Source organism: Bacillus rossius (genome assembly GCF_032445375.1).
Source record: "Bacillus rossius redtenbacheri isolate Brsri chromosome 9 unlocalized genomic scaffold, Brsri_v3 Brsri_v3_scf9_2, whole genome shotgun sequence".
Taxonomy (NCBI): Eukaryota; Metazoa; Arthropoda; class Insecta; order Phasmatodea; family Bacillidae; genus Bacillus; species Bacillus rossius.
In genome coordinates, this window is record NW_026962013.1 from 25,946,012 (window position 1) to 25,968,276 (window position 22,265).

At 35.3% G+C, this 22,265-nt stretch overlaps 1 protein-coding gene across 3 annotated transcripts in view; it reads left to right on the forward strand.

Moving 5' to 3' along the window:
* Positions 1-20,020, forward strand: part of LOC134542840 (apyrase) — a 40,763-nt gene extending 20,743 nt beyond the window's left edge. Inside the window, exons 6-10 of one of the 3 annotated variants that reach the window (XM_063387404.1) lie at positions 10,713-10,867; positions 12,698-12,797; positions 14,024-14,218; positions 15,463-15,663; positions 19,712-20,020. In XM_063387404.1, coding sequence (XP_063243474.1) covers positions 10,713-10,867; positions 12,698-12,797; positions 14,024-14,218; positions 15,463-15,663; positions 19,712-19,812 — 752 coding nt within the window. In that variant the 3' untranslated portion in view covers positions 19,813-20,020. The remainder of the gene's footprint in view (positions 1-10,712; positions 10,868-12,697; positions 12,798-14,023; positions 14,219-15,462; positions 15,664-19,711) is intronic. The other 2 variants (XM_063387405.1, XM_063387406.1) reach the window with 2 other exon arrangements.
* Positions 20,021-22,265: the final 2,245 nt, after the last annotated feature.

Here is a 22,265-nt window from a genome sequence, read left to right on the forward strand (position 1 = left end):
TTGACTTCTGGACGTGCGGAGGAATTTATTGAATTTTGCCTAGCGATTGAGCAATTAAAAGATTCTCAATTTGTAATTAAAGATCACAACTTGATTAAATGTGTGATGGGAAAATGTTCAGGCGTGGCACGTGAAATATTAGCTAAGGGATTATCTGATAATTGGAGTTGGGAGAAAATAAAGGAGATGTTGTGGGAGAATTTGTGTTCCCGGCGGGCAAAGCAGATGTGGCTTCATAAATACGTGTGGCGGTTTCAGAGGCCGCTTGAAAGCACGAGTAATTTTGTACAAGATATTTTACGGCATGTTAAGATTTTTGGGGTAAAGCTGTCAGAGAAGGAGCTTATTAGTTTAATAATGGAGAACATGTGTCCCCAAGTGAGAAGGGAGTGTTCATTTATTGAGATACCCAAAGATGTTAATGAATTAGCTGGTTGGGCTATAGAAGTAGATAATGTAAAGAGTGCGCAGGAAGAGTATGAAGGTCTTGGTAGTAGCAAGACGTCTAATGGACGAGAACACGCGCAAAGGCCCAGGGATGGAGGCGATAGGAATAGTTATAAAAAACTATGTTAAATGCTTTAAGTGTGATAAGTTAGGACACTTAGCGAGAGAATGTCATGAGAAATTGAAAATTATCAAATGTGAATTTTGTGGGAAAAGAGGGCATTTAAAAAATAGGTGTTTTAAATGGTTGAATAATAAAGAGGGCGTAGAAAAAGTGGATGACCAAAATAACAAATAAGGTTATCTGGTTGGATAGCTACTTAAACTAGATAATACCTAGTTTTTCGTAATGAGTATGTAAGTTTAGGAAAAGTTTATTAAATTTTGTTTAGTTTACTGATTTAAGTTTTCCATAGTTGTACCTGTTCCACGAGTGTGTTCTAATTACGTGTTGTTCTATCTTGTGAAGCATCTTAATTGTGCCTTGAGACTGTTGAGACTGTTTCTATTCTCTAATTTTCATACTTGCCTTATTATATGTTGCTTTAAGTGTTCTAGACTTACGTGGAACATAGGTAGTTGTAAGATTATGTATTTTAGTTACTATTTTTAGATTTTTTTGGCCGGGGAGATTTGTGGCCATAGGTGGCATGGCCTCTTGATTTTATATTTATTTTAATTAATGTTGAATTATGGCTGTGACGTAATTTTAGTTTTAGTATTTGCCCTTTTTCTTTTTTTATAAGTATTGGTCTTTTATAAGTTTTGTTAATCTTATTTTTAAATATGTTTTTATATTATGTTTTTTTAAATGGTTTAGTTTCTTGATATTTAATTATATCGTTTTGGACTTTGAATCATAATACGGTGTACGACCCTCCCCCCCGTGAAGATTGAAATGGACTGTTCCAAGGCAATAAGGTGGTGGAGGAAAATACGTCAAGAGGGACGGAATGAGCTGTATGAAGGAGTCGTCAGCTGATCGCCGTGGTGGACGTGTATGCGCTTCGGGCGCGACGAGCGCGGGTGATGGCTCGTGGTATTGGGCCGGCGGGGACTCGTGAATATTTTTTAACATAAATCAGCTGACGTTTATTGAACTTCGGCAAATACTTAGATTGTGGCGGGTGCTGCCAAGAGGATGAAAAGTCTACGCTACTTTTTTCGTTAATGAAGCATTTAGCATGTGTGCTAAAGTGCAGCCGGCTAAACTCCGGGCCAGGAGGTCCGGGGTGGGATGCGACGTACAACGTTTAATCCAAGTAAGTGATTCCGGCTCCGAACTTTTGCCCCTGTAACCGCGGGGCGTTGATATAAACTTTGCCCACCATAACAGTGAACAATTTAAAAATGATTTTTGCCAAAAGACCCTAATTACCACGTCGAGTGTATGTTGCGTCCTCGTACTCATTTTTACCGAACCTTCCATCAAGCATGCCATGAAGCGCCGTAAAATAAATTCACCCGGGTGTAATCAAGATGTTTTAGAGAGACATTAATTTTTACTAACTTTTACTTGAATAGTATTGTAATTTATTATTTATACATATATATATTTTTTTTAGAACGGTTTTGGTATCAATGTCTGAATTTATTTATGCGTTTATTGCAGTATTTATTATTTATTGGTATATATTAAAACGTGGCTATATTAAAAGCCTCTATAACTTTATAGGGCAAATGGTTTTAGATATAATTGTAATTTTTTTGATAGTTGGTGGTAACTTAAATTCCTTACCATGCTCATGCGCAAATGGTCTTATTAAAGTTTTTCACATTTCGAGTAATTACGTTCTTTTCATTTTAAATGCTATTAATCTGATCTCTTCCTTTTCTGAAAACCTTTGGAATAATTTATTTATGAATTTTGGGGCACTCGTTTTTTGGAGCAGCGTGCAAAATAATAACTTAAAAAAGATAAACAAGATTGGAGTGTTGAAGGCTGTTCCCAGACGGGTGTCTAACTTTTGGTGGTGTGACACCGGGAGTGTCAACCGCGACACTTTAAGAAGTATATTTGCACATTTCTCACACTTCGACAACATACAGTCTTCATTCTCCTGACTACACACTAAAGAGTTAATTAAAATCATGATATGTAATACCAACTTGTGGAAGTTTCTCACTTATTGCTTATAACAGCAACTTCATATTTTCATGATAATGGCACAGACAAACACTGTGTGGTGTTTCTTGTACGGTACACACAAACTGGGGTCGCAAAGCACAAAACTTGGCCAGTTGCACTGGCATGTTTGGAAACTCTCTTTCGTATGAGGCATAATCTTCTTTTAAAGTCATGATCATGAACCTCTTCTGAACTTTACTTTTTTCACAAGTTTTAGCTATAACAATCACATAATCTTTCATTCCTGGAGATTGCCATGAAATGTCATCTAGAACATAAAATGCAGTAACAGATTCCTCTGTACCCGGTTGTAAACGCTCAATTTTATTTCTCCTGTAAGATGTGTTAGTCAAAAGTCCATAAGCAACTGCAAGCTCGGAGACAACTTTTTTGCACTTACTTGGACTATTAGGTAAATGAGTAGCCACACGTTTAACAGCTTTCTGTATTGTTGCCCATGATTTATATGGACTGGTAGCACTACTGTTGTGGGGATCATTAATAGTTTCTTCTACTACGTTTCCCAGCTTACTTCTACATTTCTTCTGATTAATTGTCTCTTTTTTTCTCAGCACCTTCAGCTGAGCAGAAGTCAAACTTCTGCGCTTTTTTTTATCTTTTTTTCTTAATTTCATCACCCAAGCCTTTCTCCTTCAATAATTGCCGGTACCCGCTTCATCTTCTCAGCTGCTGTGAGAGGCATGGCACCCTCTGCAACAAGGAAATAAAGTTTTTTAGGCTACTTGAAAATAAACATTGAGGTTATGTGGTAATTACCAGTAAATAAAAAGAATTTCCTGCTTTCAGAATAATTAAATGAGCTTATATTACCTTATTTATTGAAATGAAAGTAAATACTTACTTGCTTTCTCTGAATTCTCTCTAGGTTCTGAGTGCCAAGTACCTAGCTAATTGTCTGTAAAGTTTTCTTGTTATAACTGCTTTCCCGCCTTTTCTTTGATCATTAGGTACATTTCCCATATTTAACATTGATATCAGTACCTAGAGCATACAAATATGTCTCTAACAATTAACTATATAACAAACAACAAAATAAAATTGTAACAAAGTAAGGCCTATGATCATTCCGTTACCATATTAAAAATGTGCATTTGAAATGAATATCTCAGTATTTGCTTTAAGTATATTTAATTATACACTAAACTATATTTACTTGCCTGTTTTTAACTTCGCATAAAATTTCTGTTAGTTTTCATGGGAAAAAATATGTTTTTCCAGGTACCGGAATGACAGAACGCAGTCATTTGAACATAATTATTTTAGAAACATTATTTATTAAAAAATTTGTTTTCACCTACTGGCTTGTGTTGAATTAAGATAATTGTAATGTTTCTCATAAATAGGTACCTATTGAATCTTTGTATGGACCTTTAATGAAATATTTTTAGTTGAAAAATCTGCATGTTTCAAACCTAAAAATAATTTTTTTTCTGTGATTCTATATGCATTTTTTTTATTCCAGCACTTTTCTGAAAATAAAAGTGATGTTGAATTTAAAAGTACAGAGTTTTAGCTTTCAGTATTGGTTAAAGTTTGTTAATAACTACACTTTTAATTTTTTCCCACCATGTCCACATTCTCATGGAATAAAAGTGATGTTGAATTTAAAAGTACAGAGTTTTAGCTTTCAGTATTGGTTAAAGTTTGTTAATAACTACACTTTTAATTTTTTCCCACCATGTCCACATTCTCATGGAACTTCCCAGGTATTAATTAACCTAAAGCATCTTAGAACTGTATAAAGAATTAAAATACTCTCGAAAAATCACACAAAATTCTTCCTTCCCTCACCGGAAAATAAATCTGATACATTCCGATACCAAAAAATTTTCACATCATCATAAATTTAACTTAAGTATTACTAACAGCTTAAAGTATTAAGACTGTGATCGCAATGCAGCCAGTTCTCTTCAACACTGCTCATACTCTGAAACATACCTGATTACGACCAAACACGAAAATCAATACTTAATATTATAAATGCGAAAGTAACTCTGTCTGTCTGTCTGTCTGTCTGTCTGTCTGTTTGTTACCTTGTAATTTGTGGTAAGATAAATATAGTGTACGTAGTTTGTAAAACTAGATTCAAATTGTAATTTAAACTTGGCATAGCAAACTCACGAGACTGATTAAATGCTGTTTTAGCAACTGATTATGCTTAAATTAGTATTTTAATATTGAAAGTTGTACATTATTCAATTGAAAATTATGTAACTTTGGTTAAGAAACAAACATGTTGCCAAGGAAACCAGAATATCAGAACCGAATCATTCCCTCATTCTACATTTATCATTCCCTCACACGTCATTCCCTCACCCATCATTCCCTCACATCAGAGAGAAATATTTTATTTTATAAATGTGTTGAAATTCAATATTGTTCACTGCCCATATAAGTAGTCAGTTACTGAGGTCTTCTGGTTCACTTTGACTAAATAAAAACCATTTTCAAAAAATTTTTTTTTACAACTGTCTCACAATATATATTTGCCCTATTACATGGAATGACCCAGATAGATTATATCCTGGGGATGGACATAGGCTATCTTTTGTCGAAAAAAAATAATCTTTAAACGGGTTAAAAAAATATATCTTAATTTTATTTAATGTGTGTCATAGATATACAAATTGTTAGTGTCATTCCTCTATGTCTGCCGAGCAATAGCTTTCAAGCCATTATGTTACGTTTTGCTATTGTAAGGAATTGAGTAGAGAGTAAGAAAAATTAAAGCTCTGCGTCGTAGTACCTCAATACACCAGTAGATGTCACTGTTAGTTTTTTTATTAATCGTTACTCTTTTGTCTAAAAAAATAATCTTTAAACGGGTTAAAAAAATATATCTTAATTTTATTTAATGTGTGTCAATAGATGTACAAATTGTTAGTGTCATTCCTCTATGTCTGCCGAGCAATAGCTTTCAAGCCGTTACGTTTTGCTATTGTAAGGAATTGAGTAGAGTAAGAAAAATTAAAAAAAGCTCTGCATTGTAGTACCTCAATACACCAGTAGATGTCACTGTTAGTTTTTTTATTAAATGTTTTATAGTTTACACATCCTAACTAATATTATAAAAGCGAGTGTTTGTATGCTACGCCATGAAATTTTGCATAGAGATAATTTATGGGCTGGAGAGTGACATAGGCTCATTTTTATGTACTGTTCCATCGGAATTTTGTAAATACCTCTAAAATTACGTAATTTTCTATTGTTACATTCTGTTTGGTTGATCGCAAGGTAAATTATTTTATATATGTTTTTTTATTTAAATTCTTCTATATATATTTTCTCCCTACCCAGGGCACCCAAAATTCTTTTAAATTTCACGTGCATCTTTTCAATGTCATTCGAGAAGTAGAATTTTTTTTTCAAATTGGTCATTATTTATACTTTCTGTTTCATTTTGGAAACATACTTTTTTTTAGGTATTATGACAAATAAAAGAAATTAGTTTCATTCTTAGGTTTTTATTGTGTGGATAGTATCAAGTTTAATATTATGTAGGTACATAAATTCTTAAACTTATAAACTTAAACTTATAAATTTCTTCGAAATTTTTTCATAGGTTGGTAGGGCCTACTATTTTTTTCTATTTGTCAATATTGTTATTTTTTTACAGTACGTACCTATTTGTTTGCAAGGAGTTTGGTTTAGTGTTTATAATTTATCTGCTGAGCGTCAAGCGTCTCTTAGGGCTGCCGAGACCGAAGACCAGAAATATTTGTCAATTATGTAATATATTGTTGAAATATTTGAATTTTACTATTTCAGGGAGGTTGATTTTTTTATTAATTAGAGTAGTTATGTGTAAAAGCCTTCTTCCTTTATTTCATATTAAACATTATGTTTGGTTGAGCATGAGATAATTTTATTTATGTATGTTTTAATTTCATTTAATTTCTTATATATATTCTTACCTACCTACTTCTATTAAATTTCAGGTGGATGTTAACATTGTCATTCGAGTAGTACAAATTTTTTTGTCCAATTGGTTGTTATTTATATTTTTTGTTTCATTTTGGACTATGTTTTTTTTATACTTAATTCAAAGATTTGTGGTGTGTACAGGGAGTGAAATCTCTATTAATTTCTATACTCCTTTGGATAAGCGGAATATGGCCACCACAGTTTTACATATACACAAATCCTACAAATGTTTTAAACATTATGACTTAAATACAAAATAGTTTCACAAACATCCTTAGTTGTTTTTTTTTTGTGTATATAGTTTGAAGTTTAATATTATGTATGTACGTAAATTCTTAAACATAGAGTTATTTATTAATTTATTTAGAAAATTATTCATAGGTAGGTAATAAGTCTTTCTATTTGTCAATATTGTTATTATGGTAGATAGGAGTACAGTAAATGCCTACATTCTTATATTCCTTTATATCTCTTCTTTCGATTTGGAGTGTTTCCGAGCCAATTGGGGTCCTCAACATCACCCTTCAGAGGTCAAGGCCCCAAAATTTCGAAAGTTTAAAAAATTTTAAAAATCTTTCTCTTTCAATTTTAAGTGATTTCGAGCCATTCAGGGTCCTCGAACCCCCCCCCCCCCCCCCAACCCTCTGAGGACAAAGGCCCAAAATTTTGAGAATTTCAGGAATATCAAATATCTATTCTTTTGAAATGGAGTGTTCCGAACCATTCGAGGTCCTGAACCTCCACCCCCCCCCCCCCCCTTCCTCAAAAGTGAAAGCCCCAAAATTTCGAAAAATTGGAGGAAATTGTATTATAATTAAGTCATTATGAACTAAAGTGTCCGGGGCATGGTGGAAAATTTACCCAAAGATGTCTTCTCCATCAAAATTGGGTGAAAGGGGGGGAGGGGGGGAGGAAAATGCCAAACCCCAAAATTTCTAACGATTTCAAATTTTTTTTTTTTAAATATATACTTTTTTTTTAGATGGAGTGTTTCCTAGCCATTCGGGGTCCTCAAACTAACCTCCCCCCACAAGGAGTCAAAGCTCCCAAATTTTGAAATTTCTAAAATCTATTCTCTTTAGATTTTGAGTGTTTCCGAGCCATTCAGGGTCCTCAACATACCCCCTCCTCTAGGGACAAAGCCCCAAAATTTCGAAAATTTTCTAAATATTGAATATCTGTTCTCTTTCGAGAGATAAATAGAGATAGAGAGATACATAGATATATAGATGTAGATAGAGATCCATAGATATATTTATAGAGGGGTGGATAGATGATTTGTATATGTGTAACTACTTCAAACATATTACAAAACAAAACTGAATGAGGCATTGAAATGCATGCCGAGCATTAGCTAGATAATGGAATCTTTTCAATATTAGTAATCTTTATTTTTCAACTTTTTTCTATAGTGCTTTATATAGTCTAGATTACATACAGACCACCAATTTTTAGATATATATTGATAAATAACTATTCACTGGCAGAACAACGTCTGTCGGGATATGATAAGTATTTTGCACACTTGACATTCAAATTAAGAAGACGATTACTTACTACATCTCATTTCGAAAAAGGTCCCCCTCATCCTGTGTTCAGCCCGGGCAACGCCGGGTACTGTAGCTAGTAATTATATAAAATTAATTTATCTAGGCATAACAAATGTACATTCTACCGAACGACTTCTTGTAAGTGGCGTCTCCAACCACTTGAAACAGGGGTGCGTAGTATCAGCGCTGAAATATAAATAAACAAAAATAAAGGTACAAAATTTCAGTCAAAGTTAGGATAGTGTCTTTAGGTAGAGCTGATAAGTGGTAACTCAGGACCTGGAAAGTAAGAAGTCGGCCTCCTATACAGGAAGCTTTTACTTTAAACATTTGAAATAAAAACACCTTAAATTATTATCAACACACTTAACAGTTTGTTAAAAAAATTGACAACAGTAGCGGGTAACAGTGACTTGCTTTTACAAAAATACGTACATAAATAAATATTGACTCAAAAAGTATAAATAATATAGTTAAATAAATAGTTCCACAAATAAATAAATAAACTTCCTTTTATAAGATTGATTTTTAGAAGTCCCTCAGTTTCAGAAAATCAGACCTGTAGCTACGCCTCAATTAGAGGATATGAAAACTTACACGTTTGTTTGTAATAAAACTGTTAAGAAAACCATTGTCATAATAATTTACCTAACTTAGCTTCAATTTTCTCTTACTTCCCTAAACGTCTCACGCTACAGGCAAACGGACATCGTCTTCTACCGGCAACACGCAGTCGGAGTGGGTTTGCAGGTAAAAAACCCCGCCCCACTCGCGACGTGCTAAAATAAAAAGTTACAGAGCTTACTTAGCTGTAAAATTCACGAAACTACAACAAGATTCTGAGAAAATAAACTTACAATCCCGGCGCAACCAAGCATTGTATGTCCCTCCAACGACCGACGCAGTTCAACGTTCGCCCGGCAGGTTGCGACACCTACCGGCCGAAGGCAGCCTGCGCGGTGCGCGGTGCGCAGAAAGCAAACTCAGCTGAGCGGGAAACCAGGTCAGCAGTGGACCGTAATTTCATAGAGTGACGCTAACTGCGCAGTCAGCTGACAAGACAACCACTAGTTGGTCATGCTACCTGTTCCCGAAAATCCAACCTAAACCTGGCACTCACCTCAGCATAATCTAAAATTCTCGGAGACGGTTAACTCAACATGCTCTCGAAAGGAAACATACCTAAGCAAAATGAAATAACTAAATTACCGTGGCACCAAGAGAGAAAAATTTCGTCGCGACAATATAGATACCTACCTGGAAACCGTGAGCCAGTGCGGTTTGTATTTAACGGCATCTAATATGAGCAATGACTTTTATCGTCTTGTGCCATTCACCAACATAAATATCCTTTACATTCTTCGCTCGATTCGTGCAGTGGAGAAGATTTATTTAAAACCATTTTATGGACATAAGTTATTGCTTGTTTACACTGGATGTCCTAGAGACCTAGACCATCCAATGCTATGACATCCATTGTAAACCAGCAATGGCATAAGTCTAATTTTGTTTTATATATACATTTTCTCTTAAATAAATATTAGGTTTCCAAGAAACGCTAAACGAAGAATTTCTCATTTCCGAATTATTAGAATCATGATTTGCTTAATGTTCGTAACATTTTAAATAATTTTGTAATTTTTACTACATTTATAGCACTAACATTAATCGTTTGATTATGTGTGTCCTAACATTACTGAGCATATACAACGTTGATAACATTTTAGTGTTTACGTTTGAATGACATGAGTCCAAAACTAAAAAATAGCTTTTTATTTGAAATTTTGTGAATAATTAATTCAGTATTCTTTTCTAACAAATATTGGCTCATATGTTTCATACATGCCGGAGCAAAAAATGTCCGCATATTGAGCGCACGAGTCTGATGATAAAACCATTTTATTTTAAATTGCGGAACTGAATTTTTGGTGAGAATGTCGTCATGAATATGTTGGAGTTTATAAGTATTCTTTTACTTGGTCTCCCGCGAATAAACACAAAAAAAATTTTAAACATGTAAAATATTTGCAATGCTTGTGAATAAAGAGATTCTTTGATTTTCTTAAAATTAACTTAATTAGTTGTAAAAATTAATTAAAAATTTTAATTATTTTGCTGTTCAACCTATTAAACGTATTGTACCAGTCTGTTGTCAAAAAATATTGATTATTTTGTATTTTTTTCTCTAATATAAATTTAATGTCAAGAGTATTGAATAATATGCAAACAATTTAAGGCATACAAATACTAGTTTCAAAAATGTCACAGTAGTGCTATATGGTTTCAATTTTACCATTTGCCTAGTATGTCTTATTTATTTTTTGTGTTGATTGGCAAATCAGTTTCTTTGAAATCTGTTGTACTACAGTTCAAATAATGATAAAACTAAATACTTCATGCATTATTTTTATGATAGTACAATTTTGTCCTAGATTTAACGTAAGTATAGTTAAATAACGTTCATCGATTTGGCCTGAGAATCTAAATCTTTACTGCGGACAGAGAATTTTCGCTTCTAAATAGATGGAGGATATCACAAAAATTACTTGTTCTATTTACTTTGCAAATTTGCATTAGTAATGCTTTATTGCCTTGCGCAATTCTTCTTGACTTGGAAGCCACGGAGTGAATTCATGTTGCAGACCCTGAAGTACTGGCAGCGATGGAACCTTACCGAAACGAAGTGAAAGCTATCGGAGACACGCAAGTCGGATCTACGAAGGTGCTTCTCGGCCGATCCTGCTCTATAGGGGAGTGCAACCTAGGAAGCATGCTCACTGACGCCATGGTTGAAGAGGTGCCCCACCCATTAAACCTAACACCTGCAATACTGATGAACGAATGCTATTATTTATTGCTAGACGCTGGAAAAATTCGCGGTTTCAGTGACTTCCAGGATAGACTGCAACAGTCCTCTGCATTCTTAAACAAATGTCCTCTGCTCATTGACTGCTGACTCGATAGTTGTCTAGACTGTGTTGCTCGTGATAAGAAACTTCTTTGTCTGATTGGTATCTTATTGGCTCAGAGTCTTCAAGACAAACCGTTAAACCAATAGCTAGAGACCTGTAAAATTCGCGGATTCATTTCGCGATAGGATAGAGTCCAAATACTTTTGACATTATTTTGCTTCAGTGATTGGGCCACAGTTTATCTGAAGGACTCTGGGCCAATGAAAAATCTTTAACAGAAGAATTAGCGAATCACGATCATTCCAGTCAACAGGTGTTACGAGTCGGTAACCAATCAGCAGATGTAATTTTGCACGAGTGCATAGAGGATCATGGAGTCTATCCTTTAGGGATTTTAAATCGCGAATTATATAGGTCTCTACCAATATCAAAAGAATTGCAAAGGTCGAAAAAGGATCGCAAGTTCGAATTTCAAGCTATCTTCAAACGATTGCGCAAATTTTTCCGGTCTCTATTTATTGCATTTACTGTACGGAATTCCACGCTGACATGCTATTTGACACAGTTATTCACTAAGGGACCAACTGCAGTGAAAGGTTTTATAATCCGGCATTCCATTGTTTGGCACATGCTGTAATCTTGCAAGCAATCGAACACCTGGAGTTCAAATTTTCTCGGGTGGATTCCGACTTTTGACCGTCCGGTCGCATTACTGCACAGAAAAACATAATTCTTTTGCAAAAGATTCCTTTGGAAAATATTTGCTAAAAATAGTTTAAATACTACAAGAAAGATAATGTAATTTTGTACAGCACATGGCTATGGTTATTTTTGCACAAATATGAAATACGTTTTTCGCGATAATACTGAGTATTTTTTACGAAAATTGGCGCATGATTTTTGAGTTTTAATTGAGGTTTTATTCAAGCATAACTTTGAAACCACGGAAAAGATAATCGCGTGTTCATTAAATGAACCTTTTTTTTGTATCATGCTTATTATGTGCGCAGTTAATACTGGAAAGCTATCCAGGGAACGGTTTACAAATAACTTTAACTATTGGAGGTACTGTAACAACACAAAGCATAAATTCCCAGGTAAGAATACAAACCCAGCATTACTGGAAACAATATTTTGTAGTGATACAGTTCTTTTCATGTAAATGTAAAAAAATTACCAATATTTGTAAATGTAATTTTACATTAATATATCTGTTCCATTTACAAAAAAAAATATATATATATATATATTCCACTGCTTTAAAGGTTACTTTTTTTTAATTTTTAAAATTCACACTTGGTATTCCTGTTAAAAATATGTTGACGTTCAATAATCTCGAAAAATAGCTAATCCAGCTTGGCCGTTTTCTTCAACGTGCCGCATTAAAGACCTTTCTCTGTACAAAAAAAACTTTTTTTTTCTACAGCCATTTCCCTAAAGCTTGCGAATAAAACAACTTTGTACTAGTGTCGCTGACAAAAAATTTAGCATGGTTATTTTCCAAATGAACTTTTTTCAACAATGATTAAAAATTAAGGAAATTGTGAGTGGTTCCTAATAGCATAACTGAATCTAAGTGATGTATCTTAAAATGTAACGCTGTACGATATTATTTGTTCCCAGAAAGGGATTCATATAGAAACATAAAATATGTAGTAGAATGGAGGAATATATTTAAAAAAAAACAATGATACTAAAATGTCTCACGTTTTCAGTATGTTAACAGGGCCCCAGAAAATGCTTGGACGTACGCGCCCATTGCCATCCTCAACTCTGGAGGAATTCGGGCAGCGATTGTAGAAACGAATGATGGAAGTAAGATTTTTAATACGCTTTTATTATTAGTTTAAAATTGAAAGTTTTTAAATTCAAACATTTTTTTCTTCTTTCATACCAACATAGTACCTGCATTTGTGTAGCTAAATTAGTAATGAATTTTTTTCAATATACCTATAGCATTTATTTTTTTTTTACATCATTATGATGCAGATATTACAAACATTCTCAAATACGAGAGAATGTTGACTGAGTATTTGTTTGCAACCTTGTATGCAGAAATCAGAAGCAATTTTCACTTGGAATTTTAGAATAATTTAGAATCAAAAAGTGGCTTCCTCAAACCATCATATTTTACGTAAATTTCGAAGGAAAAACCTATTACAGGCCATTGTGCGAATTCCATAACTATTTCAACTCCAAAACCATCGTAAAATCAAACTTAATGAACCTATATAATCGAACCGTTTTTTGAAGGGGAAAAAATAAAACTTTCATACTGATACATTATTATGAAAAATCTCTAAAAAGGTTCGTTAATGCAGAAAATCCATCCGAAGGGGTAAAATTAGCGAAGGTTTACTAAAAAATCGAAAAGTCACTATAAATCCCTTAGTACGAAAATTATTTCAAACGTTAGGAGTTATTATACCTAAGAGTTTTTTTTAATAACACCAATTAATAGACCAACTGGAGTTTAAGGACAAAAAATGTACATGTATTGGGTAGGCATAGTATCAAATCATTTCAATTTTTTTGTGGGCGGGGGCGGGGGGTAAATAGGATGTTCATTTGTCAGAAATTATTTAAATAATTTTGTCGATAAATACTTCTGGAAATAAGTCAAATATTGTGTGTGTGTGTGTGTGTGTGTGTGTAGGTGTGTGTGTGTGGGAAAGGGGGAGGGGAAATAGGATGTTCATTTAAGTTAGAAATTATTTAAATAATTTTGTCGAGAAATACTTCTGGAAATAAGTCAAATATTGTGTGTGTGTGTGTGTGTGTAGGTGTGTGTGTGTGTGTAGGTGTGTGTGTGTGTGTGAAAAGGAGAGGGGAATAAGATGTTCATTTAAGTTAGAAATTATTTAAATAATTTTGTCGAGCAATACTTATGAAAATAAGTCAAATATTGCGTGTGTTAGTGTGTGGGGGGGGGGGGGGGGATAGGATGTTCATTTAAGTTATAAAATATTTAAATAATTTTAGCCGAGCGATACTTCGGGAAATATGTCAAAATTGCGTGCGCGTGCGTGTGTGTGTTTAAGAGATAACGTACAACGACCTGGTGACCGCCCAGCCGTTCGACAACTCGGTGGACACGATGGAGCTTCAGGGGAAGCACCTGCTCGAGGCCTTGGAGCAGTCGGTCAGCTCTCCTTGGAGCTCCGGCGACAACAACCTCGCTGCTCCGCGGAGCACTGCGCGCCAGTTCTCGGGCTACGGCTTCCTGCAGTACTCCGGTGAGTGGTGGGAGCAGTTTCGCGAGCGGAACGGAACGGCAGTCGATGAACGCAAATGCGCCGCATAGATGGCGGACCCACCCACGTGCAGTAAGCGCAAACCCGTATATAGTCACATGCGTAAACATTTTGGGACATAACAAACGTATTGGTGTGCCATGATTATGAAACTACCCTGGAATATATTTGGTATACACTAAAATAACCACAGTAAAAAGTAACCATAAGTTTTAAAATAGGTACCTACCTAATAATTCTGCCTTTACAATAATTATAGTACATATTATCCTTCTTACATTCCCATGAGGCTTAGTAGCTCAAAGGTTGAGCGCGCGCTTGGTATTCTGAAAGGACGTAGTTCAATTGTCGTCTCTGTAAAAAAAAAAAAAGTTTTAATAAATTATAATATTATAATAATGTCGAATCAGCTCAGTAAGGTTAAGGTTTGTTCGTAGGAAGTATTTACAGACTGATTGCAGTCGTTTAAGTAAAAAAAAATATAAACATATATTTAGTGTTTAAATGTGTGTTTTAAAATGATTCAGATTATTATTTTAGTAATTCCATATAAGTGTAACTTCTAAGGTATGAAGAAACTTTATAGTATTAACTGTTTATGAATTTCAGCTGGTTTTCAAAGGAGCCTGTTGTAAAATTGCAGAAAAAATATTTTCTGTGTACATGTCTGATCTTTTGCCTCTTAACTTGTCTCAAATTTCGCATTCGTAGAAAGTAGTTCTAGTAGTATTGTTGTTCTACATACAGTGTTTGTAAACAACTTCACGTGGTGGTCAGTGTTCGCAGAGGAACGTCACGTGTTGTCAGTGGCGTAGCCAGGATTTGTGTATGGGGGAGGGGGTGTTAAGAAGCTTGCTTCCCCCCCCCCCCGTATTAAAGCGGGGGGTCCGGGGGTCCTCCCCCGGGAAAATTAGGAGTTTTAAGTTGTAAAATATTTTAGCAGTTTTCGGTTCTTAAATTTAAATATTGTAATGGTAGAAATTTTATTAATTTTAATATGAAATTTGATTGAGTGATGAATAAGAAATTAATTAAAGATTTGGTGCTAAGGGGGGGGGGGGGGTTGAACCCCTAAACACCCCCCCCCCCCCCGGGCTACACCCCTGCGTGTTGCTTTCCAAGTGACAGTTTGTAAAACGATGACCAAGGGGGAATGAATAGTTTCTTGACAACTCTCGTATCTGAGACCAAGAGTGATGTGCACACGGAGGATGGCGACTGACCAGGTGTGCGGGTGACGTACAACGTCAGCCGGCCGGTGGGCAGCCGCGTGCAGGAGCTGGGCTTGCTGTGCGACGAGTGCCTGGTGCCCGAGTACCGCGCCCTGGACCCGGACAAGTGGTACCGCGTGGCCATCGCGTCCTTCCTCGCCGGCGGCGGCGACGGCTTCCGCGTCTTCCCGGACAACATGAGGAACCACGTCACCGGTGCGTGCGCCCGCGGCTGCATACGCTATCATCAGGGATAGGAAAAATTCGCGGGTTCAATTACCTGCAGGATGAACTCCGTAGTTCTACGTACACTCGGTCAGATGCCATCCACCCATTGGGCTGCCGTCTTGTGAGACGTCCCAACGTAGCAGCCTGTGATTCGATAAAGCTTTGGTTCGGGCGTTTCTAATTGGCCCGGAGTCATCCAGGTGAGTTGTGAGCAAATAGAAGAGGCAGCACTGAGGTGTAACTATTAGTATTTTAGCCTGTCGCGAATTGAACCCGCGAATTTTTCCTATCCCTAGCTATTATTATCGAGCAAACAAAACAGTGAAACGTAATTAACTTACACTGAAAGAAATTTTTGTATATTTTACAAGAAAAATCCTTGGAAACCGTGCTGCCAAGGATATTTCTTGTAAAACTACAAGGCAGAGCTTTGTACGATGTGCGATTTTGCAAGGCTCTGCCTTGTAGTTTTGCAAGAAATATCCTTGGCAACAGGGTTTCCAAGAAATTCCCTTGTAAAAGTACAAATTTTTTTTTAGAGTGTAGTTTTGGTAGCCATATATTTTGTGGCGTGACTAAACAGAATTTTGCATCTCCTACCAATTTAGCGTAGAACATTCTTTTTTTTCTTACGACAGCATTAACGTAGAGATACGGAAATTTTCGCGCATTCATGAAGTCGCGAGCTAGAATGAAAACCCTCACACTCACGTAGTGTTTTCATAATTGGACAGCAGTTATTTGGACACGCCCCTCTAGGGCCGTGAACCAACAATGCTCAGCTAGGAGAGAAGTAAGCTAATCATGATATGTCCTCGCCGAGAAAATCAACCAATGAATGGGAAAGCAAACATGGGTTGGGCACACCCATGACTTTGAATTTGACCCTGAGGGCGATCAGGGCTACTGGCGTACAACAAGGGCGGTTCTAACAGCGGAAACAGAAACCGTGTTTGGCGCGACATCTGTTGGGTGGGCCCATAACTAGAGACCGGAAAAATTCGCGACTTCATTTCGCGATAGGCTAAAATATAATTAGTTATACCTCAGTGCTGCCTCTGCCATTGGCTAGCAACTCGCTTGGATGACTCTGGGCCGATGAGAAACGCCCGACCAAAGCTTTATCGAATCACAGGCTGCTACGGTTGTGACGTCTCACAAGACAGCAGCCAATGAGTGGGTGACATTTGACCGAGTGTACGTAAAACTATGGAGTTCATCCTGCAGGTCATTGAACCCGCGAATTTTTCCGGTCCCTACCCATAACTACTTGGGGGGGGAAAAAAAACAATTCGGACATGGGGTTAAAATCCGAAGTGTAATGTTGGTATTTTAATTTAACAAACTGTAGGCTGATTTCTTAGTAACAGAGATTTAAACTTTGCGGTTAACCCGTTTGACCCGGAAATTTCGCGGATTCGTTCTGGCCTCAGGGTCAAATTCAAAGTCATTGGTGTGCCCAACCCATGTTTGCTTTCCCATTCATTGGTTGAGTTTTCTTGACGAGGACATTTCATGATTGGCTTACTTCTCTCCTAGCTGGCCATTGTTGGTTCGTGGCCCTAGAGGGGCGTGTCCACATAACTGCTGTCCAATCATGAAAACACTACGTGGGTGTGAGGGTTTTCATTCTAGCTTGTGACTTCATGAATGCGCGAAATTTCCGTATCTCTACTTAATGCTGTTGTAATAAAAAATGATCTACACTAAATTAATAGGAGATGCAAAATTCTGTTTAGTCACGCCACAAAATATATGGCTACCAAAACAAAGTTAATTACGTTTTACTGTTTTGTTTGCTTGATAATAGCGTATGCATTATTTCTCACAATCAATATATGTGTGCCAGTTATACATTATGAAAGCTACTATCTAGCGAGTGGGCCCAAAACTACTTCAAAAAACTACGTCTCAGTCTCTGCAATTAGAGTTTCTCCCCCGTGGCTATTGACAGGGAATATACTGAACGAGGCGGGTGTGTGAAATATTCTAGCGCTGTAGATAAAGCGCTAGAGTGTACTTGGCTTTGGACAGCATTGTAGAGAACAACACAGCCGCGGTCCAAAGTGAAAAATTTTGACAAGCGCTACAAACAACATTCACTCTTTGACAGTTGCATATTTATTATAAACATTAACATAATAGTTACTCAAATAGTATTTTTTCGTGGTCAGTTACTAATCACTTCTTTGCTTCTGGGTTAAGGTCACGTACATTGAATGATTATGTGCCCCACGTTTCGGCATGCCTTGCTCTCAGCCATCTTCAAAGACAATTAACAATTGAAGGCCTGGTGTCCCGGCAAATACTAAGCAGACTCAGTCTGATTGGCCAGAGATTCATCCAATCACTGCTACCCAGAGGAACAAAGTGTGGCTGTAAATTGCCTTATATTGATGTATAACAATTTATATATACACGCACATAAATTCACATACTTTGCCAGAACGCTAGACCTTAATTTCTGGATCGTTCGTAAAGATGGCTGCCACAAGGCATGTCGCATTTTGAAAATTTTTATGTGTGATTTTTTCCTAATATAATTGCAAAATTTACAAGTCTATTCTAATAGAACTGTCGGAAAACCTTATAAGTTATGTAATACGCGCAGACCATGTTTATATTTGTGGCCATTGTAACGTGTAGCTACAGACTTTAGATATATTTTTTTTTAATTGTGGGGTTCTAAAATTTGCACATAAAGTAATGGGGAGGGGACCTGACAAATATGTTTGAGCCTGGGCCCTTGTTTTCTTTCGACGGCCGTGACAGTGAAATAATTCAATGTTATCATCTGTCTTACGCTTTATCATCTGACAAGCCATAAGAAACATAGTCATATCAAATCGCCATCTTGATTGAAAGAAAACACTTGGAAAAAAACTCAGGCGTATTAAGATAAGACGTAATGCAGATGGATTCGTGATTAAAATCGATGGTTTAAAGCTAATGTAAGCCTAATTCACTGTGTTTTCATAGCATTTATATGTAGCCTTTTTTGTTGTTGCAAATTTTGCCACCATATTCTGTCTACACGTTTTCCCGCTTGTAAACATTCAGGAAAGTTTTTACTGATGACCAATGGAGTCATGGTATCTCAATAGAAGTTCAATTTTTTTTTCCAGCTGGTTAATGTATTCTTTATAACTTCTACAATTTTTTTTAAAATATTTGGATATAAATATAAAATATGTAATAACCAATGTCAAACATGAGCGGTGACACTGAGTCTTAAAGCACATAACATTCTAAGTGATCTGAAGAATTTTGAATTTTTCCTTCGTGGTTTCTTTCGTTTAAGAAGGCAAAAATTCATAAAACTTCTTGAACCTATATTATGTCATTTTAAACTTGATTTCAATGTTGTGTAATTTAGTCAGTTTTGTGAATTTTGTGCAGGGATAATTGTCGGATAGCGATCCCAAAATTTTCGGATGTTCTGGAATTTTGTGACTGCTTTCAAAAACGTTTATAAAAATTATAAAATAAATTTTATTTTGTTTATCTTTTAGCTGATAAGTTACAAAGCAAGTTTTTTTTGGTGAGATCTTGAGTCTTAGAGGTAAGTTAAAAGTAAAACATTGACCGCATGTCTGCGAGGACCTGAACTCAATTCCTAGTTCGGCCAACTTGATTTTGTTTTGCAAAATATCCTGAAAATATTTCATTGCAAATACTGTGTAAAGTATTTTGATTATCAGATTATAATGACATATATGTCTTCTAAACGTAAAGCTAAAATACATGGGGAAAATATTATCTAAAAATAAAAATGTTTTATTTAATGAAACACAGTTTCTTTTAAAACAAGGTAATGGGTTAGTTTTGGTCATATTTCGATAATACATTGCACATTTTTATCGTGCATTTTTATAGTTACCACAAATTTCATAAAAAAATATTTTAAAAAGAGATGTAATATAATACTAACATTTTTTTGATATAAATAGCCTTTTGATTTTTCTCATGAATATTATAATGCCTTATGTCGTTATTCTGTTGCTAACAGTGTATTACAATTAATTTTCTTTTTCAGGGAGGACAGATGTCGAAATATTCATGGAGTACCTAACGAAACACAGCCCCATCATCCAGGGCGAAGATGGTCGAATAACTGTCATCCAAGAAGGGGAGTGAATATTGTTTTGACGACGTAGCTTTACAAACTGAAGTTAATACCTGGAAAAAAAAATTCGGTGGTGCCGAACGAACATATTTTTTTCAAACATTTTCTGGTTTTTTGATGTGTGATAATTAGTTAAACATTGAAATAAGTGAGTACCAGTACGAAGTAATTTGTGATTATGAAATAATCAAATTATTGAATTAAACTTTCATTCAAAAATATTTTATGTTATTAAAATGTAGTTTATAATTTAAACTTGCTAGCGAATGGTACGATGGTTTGTTAGCCTATAAATGTCAGTTAATTGGGACAGATAGATACAGACGGTTAGTTTCAAAACTTTTTAGTTATTGTTTGTCTTGTAATTATGCAAATTGACCTTCGTTAAAGGAAAAATACACATGTAGAAATTTTCTGATACCATAAAATAATGTATATTCATAGTAACTTTTATTAAAGTTGCAGTCACTTCCAAAAATTAATTCAAAACTAAACCCCAGTGACTTCACGGAGGAAACTATTTGTAGAAACCAGTTTAAATTAACTTTATGCGCTCTTCTAAACAAATTTGACAAAGCCAATTGTGCAATATCAAAATATTTAAAAATAATGGCCCTAAATTCATTGAAACCAAGATAACGTTTTAAATTTCATATCCCTCCCTTTTAACTACGCATAATAAATTAGTTTCCCTGAACTTGTAGGGTTCTAAATGCGTTAAAAAAAACTTTATAAATTTGAGGGTGTCATATCTTCAAAACACATAATGTCTTATAATCAATCATAAAGGTTAGCGAGGGCACTTTAAGATTAATTAATTAATCTCAATCACTTGTCTTTTTTATATTTAATGATTTTAATGTTGAGTATATGCTGGATAGGTAGGTTTTATACTTTGCACTATTATGCTTGTAGGCTCTAAGTAAGACCTCTGGGATTAAAGTGGGTTACGAACCATGTGGAAAACCGACTTTGTGCTCTCACACTTAGGTCAGTTCCGTGGTTCGGGATCGAACGCGCATGCGTGTGTAACATTATCCATCCATTATTCATTCATTTACCCGCTGACTTACAGGAAAACAGCTAAAAGTCAATGTCGATAATAATTATTTAAAAAATTTAATTAAAATTAACATTTTATATTGGCCAGTTTAAGTCTAAATAAAAACACAATAATAACAACTAAATAACAACAAGAACAAATTAATAAAAACTAGCCTAAAAAAGAGTGATACAGAATTAATTAGGTTTTCAGTTAGTTCCTAGATATGTGTTGAAATGTTTTCCTCAATTTATTCCTGTGGTTTTTATTCGTTTGTAATATCCTATGTTTTATTATTTTTTACGTATTTGAATTCAAATGGCAAAAATGTTCCAGAACTCCCGAAAATTCACCCGTAAGCTTGATTACACGCGATGGTGTAGAGCGAGGCGTGAAAGAACCATGGCGTTAAAGGGGATGTCAGGAGACGGCATGCTGTGACGTAATTGAAGTCACTTTCTACCTCATCATCACCGTATTGCAACACCCACAAAATTGCGGAAATGTTGCTTGGCCACTCTTGGCGATTGTTATTTGGTATGAATAATGATTTGCCGTCGTCAAAATACAGCCACTTTCTTATTAAAACGTCGCTAGAAACCTTTTCCGCGGCTCAAACACTTCACTGAACGCAATGCTATGCGTGTTCCGCAATCGTAGCGCAGACCATCGGCTGAACATATAGTGGCTTTGCACGCAGTGTCCATGCACAACGACCTCACAGAAAGAACAAATAAGAGGAGAAACAATAAATTTCACAGAAATTTCCAACAAAATGTGTTTCGCTACATGCTTACTCTACACAGAAATTTTTTTTTTTTTGTAATTTTACAAAATATTCCTTTGGGAACCAGTTGCCAAGTAATAGTTTGTAATACTACTAGAAATATATTGTAATTGTGTACAACATATGGCTTTGGTTATTTTTGCATGTATGGACTACGTTTTTTCGAGCTAATTCTGATTATTTATTGCGAACATTGGCGCATAATTTTGTTTTTAATTAATGTTTCATATAAGTACCTATATCTTTTTTTTAAAACCACAGAAACGATAATTGGATATTCATTAATTGGACTTGATTTGTTTTTATTGTGCTTATTAATCTGAACGGTCTATACTGTAAAGTTATTTAGGGAACGGTTTACAAAATAACTTTTAGCTGTTGCAGTTACTAGGACAACACAAAGCATAAATGGCCTGGTAAGAATCCTAACCCAGTATTACTACGAACACCATTTTGTAATTTATTATATACTGTTGTTTTCATGTAACTATACAAATTTACAAACATCTGTAGTTTTACGTGAAAACTTGTGTTCCATAAAAATAAAAGTAACAAATTATACAGTATGCGTTCCATACCCCATGTTCCACCGCCAAAAAAAAAAAAAAAAAAAAAAAATTGGAACGGGCGGGGTT